This window comes from Juglans regia, chromosome 16 (genome assembly GCF_001411555.2).
Source record: "Juglans regia cultivar Chandler chromosome 16, Walnut 2.0, whole genome shotgun sequence".
NCBI lineage: Eukaryota > Viridiplantae > Streptophyta > Magnoliopsida > Fagales > Juglandaceae > Juglans > Juglans regia.
In genome coordinates, this window is record NC_049916.1 from 27,725,613 (window position 1) to 27,735,193 (window position 9,581).

A 9,581-nucleotide genomic window follows, 5' to 3' on the forward strand; every position below is an offset into this window, starting at 1 on the left:
GTATTAAGAAAATAATAAATAAAGATTTGAGCTAATTTCGGAAACTAGTACAACATCACAATAGTTTTGCGTCACCCTTATTCATATTTGCATTCAATATGGAAAGAAAAGTAAGGTATACACAATAACATTGCAAGCAGCATACGAGTTTGAATTAAAAATATTGATGCTTGGTTGAACCTCTCTCTCACCTATCTCACCCACTTTTGTCTCACTTCTAAGCACAAATCTTTCTTTTCACCTCTCTCAATTGATTATTGGGAGGATGAATCTTCTGAATTAGATAAAGAATCACTAAAATTATTGTTTTTATTTATTATTTTTTGTGGTACAATTAGGGTTGAAAGTTGGTCGGTCCAGACCGAACTAGTCTCGGTCCATGAAATAGAAGATCAAAAGTTTTCCGTCCGATCTTAGGGTGGGGTTTTTCCATCCCGGACCAGACCAAACCGATCAAATAGTAAAATAAAAAAAATATTTTATATATTTTATTTATATAATAATTGTATAATTTTCATCTAACCCGTCACTATTTACAATATAAAATTTTAATATGTACTTTGTAATTATAAATTAATATTAACGTAATTAACTAATCTACATTAATAATTCACTTAATTTTAATTTAATAATTTAAATAATTTTTTTTTATTAATTTATCTGAAAAGAAGAAGAAGAAGAAGAAAAATAAAAAAATAATTGAGCCTGACCGGGCCTGTAGCTACCGGAGCTATCGGTCTCGTCCCTATGGATGTTCGGTTTGGTCCGATTATGAAAAAATGATTACCTCCCTAGACCCGACTGGACCGACCGATTTACACTTCTAGGTACAATGTTGTTTTTAGGGAAGTAGCAGCTTAAAGCCTATAAATCTATCACTATTATGATCGCACTCACCTTACCAAAAGAATTTCGGATTCATATTTAAATTTTGGATCATCATCAATCAAAGTTCGAGATAGAGATCATATACATCACTACATCCCACAATAGATGTCCTTCTCAAGACAAACTTTCCACTCTCGATATTAAAAATGAGGGAATAGAGTTAAACAACAATCACTTTCTTTATTAGAATGTGATTGTTGTCAAGAATCTCAGATGCTGTTTGCCAATTAATGACTCAAAAATCACCCATACAGTAATAATTTTAATGTCGAGTGAGGAAATATGAAACCAGTGTCAGTTGGAATTATTTTTATATTTATATATATATATATTTTCTTATTGAAAAATACATGTGAATTGACGTGTTTATTGGTATCCCATCCAATTGTTTGCCATTTTGTACGGATGATCATTACTAGTGAATTATATAATAAAAAAAAAGGCTGATGCTGATAGCGTTTCCATCCGAGACTAGACATTTATTGGGTTTTCCCAGCTCTTTCCTACACTACCGCATACAAATCCAACGGCATAATCAACGGCGACGACGAGAACGAAAGCAACCAATCCGTTTATTTTCGGAAGACTTCAACAATTTCATTAACAGATCAAATTAACCTCCCAACTTTCCATTTTCTCGAAACATAACTTCCCCAACTCCCGAATTGCATATTTCCAAGACACAATTGTTCTTCTCTGATTTCCACCAACTGAAATACCAAAACCCATTTTTCGTTATCCCTTGTAGACCTGAAAATGGAGTTTCAGAGATCAGCACTGAGAGTCTTCTTAGGGTTTCTGGTGGTGTCTCTGATACCTTCAACCCTGGCGAGATTTGTGGTGGAGAAGAACAGCTTGAGGGTGACGTCGCCAGAGAGCATCAAAGGCACGCATGACAGTGCCATTGGGAACTTTGGAATACCTCAATATGGGGGCAGTATGGCTGGAGTTGTGGCGTACCCAAAGGAGAACCAAAAGGGTTGCAGAGGCTTCGATGAGTTCGGGATTTCGTTCAAGTCGAAGCCCGGTGCTCTCCCGACCTTCGTTTTGGTCGATCGTGGAGGTACCCTTTTGCGGTTTGATCAATTTGGTTACTATTGTGATTTTTGAGGTTCAATTTCTTTGTTTTGGTTGATTGAGGTGGTACCCTTTTGATCATTGGATCAAATTGTGCCTCTTCTTAAAACTATTTTTGGTAGAGACCCTTTGGACATTTTTGGTTAATTTGCTTATTACTATGAAGTCATTGACTTAATTTTATCACTATTTTGTTAATCGATGATGTACCGTGCCTGTCATTTGGATACATGTGCCTCTTCTTTTTTTTTTTTTTAAAGCTTTTCTTGGTTGATTGGAGAGGCAACTTTTTGGCAGTTTTGACGAACTTGCTTGTTATAGTGAGGTTCAAGGTTCAGTTTCTTTGTTGTGGCTTAATTTAGGGCGCAGCCTTTTGGTAATTTGGTTCAATTTGCTCTTAGGAGTTATATTTTGCTGTATTCGGATGGGAGCCTTTATTCGCATTGCTTGTTATTAAGTTCAAATGGTTTATTTTGGCGGTTTGGGGAACCATGTATTGGTTAGATTTCCTTTTGCTCCACTTTAAAGGTGCTTTGGTTGATTTCGATGTCATGCATCTCATCGCACTCCTCCTAAACACCCTATTCCATTGCATGGCTGTTCACAACTGTTTTTCTTTTTCTCTCTCTTTTATACTTCTTGTGTACTTTAGTAACTCCCTTTTTTTTTAATTAATTAATTTTTTATCGGTGAATAAGATTTTATCGATCATAGGAATAGGCAAAAGCCCAAGTACATGGGTCATATACAAGAGCAACACCTAGGAGTGATGTTCTAGTGATACAAGAAATTCATGAGTGGGTTTCTTTTAATTAAGTTCTATAGATATTAAAAGAACTTATAAAAAGAATCATGTGTTTCAGAATAAGAAACTGTCATCCCATTCAATTGAATGGAATGCCCAAGATCATGTCTCTTGGTAGAAAGAACATGAAGCTCAGAAACTTGGGTTATATAAACTAATATTACACAGCAGACATAAAGGCTCTTGTTCATTAAATGATTTGCTTGTTTGATACTCTTGTTTTGTTGATTTTCTAAACCTTGAGTTTTAGCATTGTGCATTGGGTTGGCCTCAAACAGCCTCCTCTTAAAACCTTTCTTACTTTTTTATGTTATTTTTCAGATTGCTTTTTCGCTTTAAAGGTCTGGAATGCCCAGAAAGCTGGGGCTTCTGCTGTTCTTGTCGCAGATAACATTGAGGAAGCATTGATAACCATGGACACTCCTCAAGAGGATGGTGCCTCTGCAAAATACATTGAAAACATAACGATACCATCTGCGCTCATTGAAAAAAGTTTTGGTGAAAAATTAAAGAAAGAATACAGAGCTGGGGAAATGGTCAATGTGAATCTTGACTGGAGAGAAGCTGTTCCGCATCCAGATGATCGTGTGGAATACGAACTATGGACCAACAGCAATGATGAATGTGGGGTTAAATGTGACATGTTGATGGAATTTGTGAAGGATTTCAAGGGTGCGGCACAGATACTTGAGAAAGGTGGTTACACTCAATTCACACCCCACTATATAACTTGGTACTGTCCCCAGGCATTCACCTTAAGCAAACAGTGCAAGTCCCAGTGCATCAATCATGGAAGATATTGTGCTCCTGATCCTGAACAAGACTTCAGCACGGGTTATGAAGGGAAAGATGTGGTTCTTGAGAACTTAAGGCAGCTATGTGTTTTTAGAGTGGCAACTGAGACCAAAAAGCCTTGGGTGTGGTGGGACTACGTAACTGATTTTCAAATCAGATGTCCTATGAAAGAAAAAAAATACAACAAGGATTGTGCCGACTCTGTCATTAAATCACTTGGTAAAGTAATTTTATCATATCACCTTAGAAAAATAATATCAATACTTAATGATGAATGATTTTTAAGTGGTCCATGGGATGCCTGCTCAGGTCTCGATATAAAAAAGATTGAGAAGTGCATGGGGGACTCAAATGATGATTCTGAAAATCCCGTTCTAAAAGAAGAGCAAGATGCGCAAGTATTGTTTCCTCTGTATACATTTTTGTTTAACAGCTTTAAGCTTTCCAATGAGATATTCAAATTGTTTGTGGGCAGTTGCAGTGACTTAGGCAATCTTTTGAAATTGGTGATATTAGCTCAGTTTGTTCATTTGTTTGACAATAATATTTTTGGTAGGTTGGGAAAGGATCGAGAGGTGATGTAACCATATTGCCTACCCTTGTTGTCAATAACCGACAGTATCGAGGTTTGTCTGTGTGTGTCTATATCTTAGTTAGCAACCTGGATGTTTTCCTTTCTGAAATATGTTCTTGCAGGGAAGTTGGCAAAAGGTGCAGTCTTAAAGGCCATCTGTTCTGGTTTTGAGGAAACTACCGAACCAGCTGTTTGTTTGAGTGGTGGTAAGTCTTTCCCGTAAGTTTGGTGCATAGTTAGGAACTAGTAGATCGCTTGGGTAACTGGACTTATTTAATCTGGATCTGAGGTTTATAATCGAGCTTAAATTGTGCCAGATGTGGAGACTAATGAGTGCTTGGACAATAATGGTGGTTGCTGGCAAGACAAAGCCGCCAATCTCACAGCCTGTAAGGTAGGAATAAAAAGCCACTGGCTAATCAGGTGTCTACTTGTTATTTATATAAAAGACTCAAAACACCCACCAACTGTTCTCTTTTGGTTCTGTCCTTTTCTTTAACCCTATTCTGGTGGAAACTTGAACTCTAAATTTTGTTGTCTTGGTTGCAGTTTATCTTCCAATTGACAATAGTGTTTATTTGCTCAGGATACATTTCGTGGCAGGGTATGCGAATGCCCCTTGATGGATGGTGTGCAGTTCAAAGGAGATGGTTATACCACTTGTGAAGGTAAAATTATGTGCGGTAGCTTTTGTTTGCATCAAGCTTGACCAGGGCGTAATGCAGTAACGTCTAATGAATGATATTTGTGAAATGATGGGATGACAGAAGGGGGTTATCTGGTGACTCATCAAACCAAACATGTGGAGTTCGGACATAATAAACATAATAATAGTTTAATGCAACTTTTTTAGTTGTGTATATTGTTCACTATATCAGTGAATGAATGATCTTTCTGTTTTCCTATAAATAATTGCTATAACTTTCTGGTGTGCCTCGTATACTTGGGCTCTTCACTATTGTTACAATCAATAAATCTTGTTTACCGATCCAAAATAAATATTATGTTCTATAAGGCATCATTCAGTTCTTATTGGATATAGACCTACATTCACAAAATTAGTTTTTTAAAAAATTACCGCATGTGATGTTTACAACCTTTATATAGAGACAATATAGGGGCTGTAGAAGATTCCTTTTGTTTTTTTTGGAGAGAGAGAGAGAGAGAGAGAGAGAGAGAGAGAGCAGGGATGGGGTGGGTTTAAGGTTGGCTTGGGCACTTGTCAATTGAGGCTTATGGTAAGTTTGAGGGTGGTGTTGGTGGAAAGATTGGGATTGAAGAAGAACTATATATAGAGGGCAAAATAACTTATCAAAGGTTGGGGTGGGTGGATGAAGTTGGAGATACAAGCCAAGAAGGGCATCATGGGGTGGGACTATAGAAGAATATAAGGAAAAATTGGGGGGATAATTTTCTAGAGACATCATATTTAAGGTGGGAAAGGATCCAGGATCAGATTTTGACTCAATCTGTAGTGTGGTGATGTGATACCCCATATGATAAGGATAATGGTAGGTGGTGTATGAGATCTCACACTGCTTGGGAATGAGAAGTTCTTGTTCTTTATAGGATTTCAATGGAGCTCCAATTATATCATTGACTAGTCATTTTGGAGTATAGGTCATATGGTTTAGGCCTTCTATTGGCACGTTACAGGTGATAGCGCCCTCAAGGAAGTTTTCCTCAAGGTTTATTGTGTTGGTCGTAACAAGGATGCTTCAGAGCGGCTCAAGATTGGGAGGTGGATGCGTTTAGTGAATTTTAAATCTTCCACTAGATTGAGAAGAGAAGGCAAGGACAAGATTCTCTGAGCCCCGTCTATAAGAGGAATGCTCAGTGTTTGTTTCTTCTATAGTACCCTTATTGTTCATGAAATTAACCCATTTTCATGGAAGAATATTTGGAGGACAAATGTATCCTTTAGAGCTGTGTTTTTTGCTTGCACGGCCTCTTTAGAGAAGATTCCGACCATGGAAATTTAAGTAAGGGACACATCACACGATTGATTGGTGTTGTATGTATAAGAGATGTGGGGAGTCCGTTGATCACCTTACTATTTTATTGGGAGACTGCAAGTGCAGTGTCAAGTATTTTTTCAGTTGGATTGGTTTGACTTGGGTCATGCCCAGGCAAGTAGTAGATCTATTTTGTTCCTAGATATGATTAGTTGGCAGCCCAGAATTTGCAAACACTTTTTTTATCAATACTTATCTTGAAATGTCTCCATAACTTTAATGTGCTAAATCTACATGTTTTTCTTGTATCTCTATCTTCTTCTAATAGGCGTCTCTTTTGTATACTTCTTGCTTGCTTGTGCTTATTAATAAAGAATTCTTAATTATCAAAAGAATAATATTGAACTAGCATGCATTTAAAAAATCAATTATTCAATTGTGGCTAGTGAAAGGTATGGTCCTTTGACTATGTATGATTCAGGCTAAAGTCTCAGATGCAAATGATATTTGTACCTCGTCGTTTTGTACAGGCAGTTAGTGTGCTTCCATTCTAGGTTTTTTTCACTGTCATTAAAATTCGGTTTCTATTCAAGAAAATTCCTGGAGGTTCTTTTAGTTTTTAAATATCTTGTGACTCATTTTTCTTTTCTAAAGTATCTTATTTCTTGCTTTCAGCAAGTGGGCCTGGGAGATGCAATGTAAATAATGGAGGTTGTTGGCATGAATCACGAGATGGACACTCGTTCTCTGCATGTTCGGTAAGTCACGTGAAGCTTGCTCTCTCTTCACCTGAGGGTTGTGCCTGCGGGCTTGTGGTTCACTTCTCACCATTTTCACAAACAGGATAATGGGGAGGTAAAATGCCAGTGTCCTCCAGGATTTAAAGGTGATGGTGTCAAAAGTTGTGAAGGTAAGAAACAGAGATATTGTTGATGTTTGGGTATTTGTAGTTTTTTCATCTCACACAAGCTGAAGGCATGATGGGAACATAACTCGTATCTGAGATGTAGTTGTCCATAACAGAGTGGTTACAGCATATGCGATAACTAGAATCACCGGTACCACTTTTTTGGCATGAAGGGCTGTAAATTATCTGGATTGACATATGGTGTGTGCATGCATATATGTAGTATGTATACGGGGTAATATATTTTTATCATGGTTAATAGGGTCATACATTTAAAGATATAATTGACTCTTATATACAGAACATGTGCACTAACAATTGGAAGAACTTATAAGCTGCAAACTATAGACTCAAAGTGCCCCTTTTAAGGTTGAAAATGTGGCTAGAAGCAGAGGGGTTTCTGGAAAGAGTACAAGACTGGTGGGAAGGTTATGGTTTTCCTGGTCTATCCATTGACATATTATACAGAAATCAAAAGCTTTAATGAAAGATCTGAGAACATGGAATAAGGAGCATTTTGTTGTAATGTGGGGTTTCTGATTTTTCATTGTAATCTCGTACATTATGTATGCTTTCTGTACAAAAAGAGGAAGCATGGTCAAACTTGGCAGGTATTTTGAATCATTTAGTTTTTTTTCTTATATATATATATATATATATAAGTGATGCAAAATTTTATTGGAGGTGCAATCCAAGTAACAAAGGAAGTATACATCTCATTTAGTTGCTTTAAAAGCCAACACCGGATTATTTGCAGCCCTAGACTGTAGCCTAACTTCTTGATACAATCAAGAGAGTGCAGCTGATTCAGATAAGGGTGTTTCTAGTTGAAGCATGTTGTCTGGACGGGTTTGATAAATTTTGTTTTCTTTAACATTCTTTCTTCCCATACAGATATAGATGAATGTAAAGATAAAAAAGCCTGTCAGTGCCCTGATTGTAGCTGCAAGAATACCTGGGGGAGCTTTGACTGCACTTGCGGTGGAGATCTCTTATATATCAGGGACCATGATACCTGCATTAGTGAGTTTAACAACCCATCCATTATGACTCTAGTCTTTATGCCTGAAGTGTGGTGCGTACTATTTTGCTGTATAAATACCTCTCTCTGGTTGTTCTGCAGGTAAGAGATCCAGGGAGACAAAATCTGCTTGGGCTGCAGTTTGGGTCATATTGATAGGCTTGGCTATGGCTGCTGGTGGGGCATATCTTGTATACAAATATAGATTACGGGTAAGCTTGTTGCATTATTTTTATGTTTTCTGACACCATATATTCATGTTGATAGGGAGCCTTTACTTTTGGTTTCAGCATTGGTTTATACCTCTCTTGAGAGTCATATGAGATCTATAAAATGCTTAGGACTATACTGGGTCCTGTTTGGTAGAAATTTTATACAAAAATGGGTTCTGTTCAATTGGTCTCTTTATAAATGTTACTTGTATTAGTACTTAGAAAGGGAAAAAAAGAAACTGAATACTCTAGTTGGAAACAACCATCCTTGTATTCTATTCTATTCTTGGACATATTAGTTATGATGATTACTCTCTGGAAGACTTTGTTTTTGTGGGCCATTGCTTTAGATTTCAATGGTCTCAGCTTCCATGATTTCCTTAATAACTGTTTCTAGTTCCTAAATAGGTGTATGCCTCTGTGTACTCCTAGTGTACTTGGGCTATGCCTATCTCTCTATCAATGAATTAACTTATTACCCATAAAAAAAAAAGTTATGATGATTACTCTTCAGTTATTATTGTGGACTTTAATGAAGCTATAATAATTTTTTTTGTTTAGTTTCCTTCACTTCAATACGCCCTTGCATAATAGTCTGAACTTACTATCTTAAGGTGGCTTTAAATAAATAAATAATAAAAAAAAAAGATGGTCCGAGGAGGCCAAGGGTATATAAAGCTTTGATTTCTGTTGGGCAAAATATTCAGGTGGTTGATGTTTTCATGATTGTTTTTTCTGCAGTCATACATGGATTCAGAAATCAGAGCTATCATGGCACAGTATATGCCTCTAGACAGTCAAGCTGAAGTACCAAGTCATGTCAATGGGGAACATCCATGAAAAGGAAAATTCCGTCCTCCATTTTTCTTGAGGATGCAGGTAAAGCTGCCTTGGTACACCCATCTTTGAATTTTGAGAGTGGATCTTATGTTCTTATGTATTATACAGGACAAAACAATAGTAGAGAGGATAATTTTTCATTTTATTTGTTAGAAGTATAACATGCTGAACATTATTAAGATAAGGGTCGGAAGCAGATTGCAAAGGATGTAGGAAGTCTTGCCACGTAATTACTTCTGCAACTTACTTTTAGCTTTTAAGACGGGCTGACTAAAAGAATCACGACTCTCTCTGAGTAGCTTGCCCGAATGACACTATTGGACCATTGTGTTTTGATTCTTCTGCACATTCGTTAAAACGAGTCCTATATCGATGGCCATGGAAACACTCTGCTCAGCGTCGCTAAATGTTTTTTCCCCCCCATTAAAAGATGACACCTGCTGCCGTACAGATTACCTCCACCGCTCCAATAGATCTTAAATTTTTTGATGGCGTGGAACTCTTTTT

At 37.0% G+C, this 9,581-nt stretch overlaps 1 protein-coding gene across 1 annotated transcript; it reads left to right on the forward strand.

Moving 5' to 3' along the window:
- Positions 1–1,282: 1,282 nt before the first annotated feature.
- On the forward strand, positions 1,283–9,307 carry LOC109009922 (vacuolar-sorting receptor 3-like). Its single transcript, XM_018990591.2, has 12 exons — positions 1,283–1,951; positions 3,092–3,784; positions 3,875–3,963; positions 4,122–4,191; positions 4,262–4,345; positions 4,457–4,533; positions 4,726–4,807; positions 6,770–6,852; positions 6,938–7,004; positions 7,896–8,024; positions 8,125–8,234; positions 8,976–9,307. Exons 1-12 carry the CDS (start codon positions 1,645–1,647, stop codon positions 9,072–9,074), a joined length of 1,890 nt encoding a protein of 629 aa, XP_018846136.1. The 5' UTR covers positions 1,283–1,644; the 3' UTR covers positions 9,075–9,307.
- Positions 9,308–9,581: the final 274 nt, after the last annotated feature.

Coding starts and splice junctions, on each gene's coding strand:
- LOC109009922 (XM_018990591.2), top strand. CDS start 1,645: ATGGAGTTTCAGAGATCAGCACTGAGAGTCTTCTTAGGGTTTCTGGTG. Junction 4,808..6,769: donor TGGTTATACCACTTGTGAAG/GTAAAATTATGT, acceptor TCTTGCTTTCAG/CAAGTGGGCCTGGGAGATGC. Junction 8,235..8,975: donor TATACAAATATAGATTACGG/GTAAGCTTGTTG, acceptor TTTTTTCTGCAG/TCATACATGGATTCAGAAAT.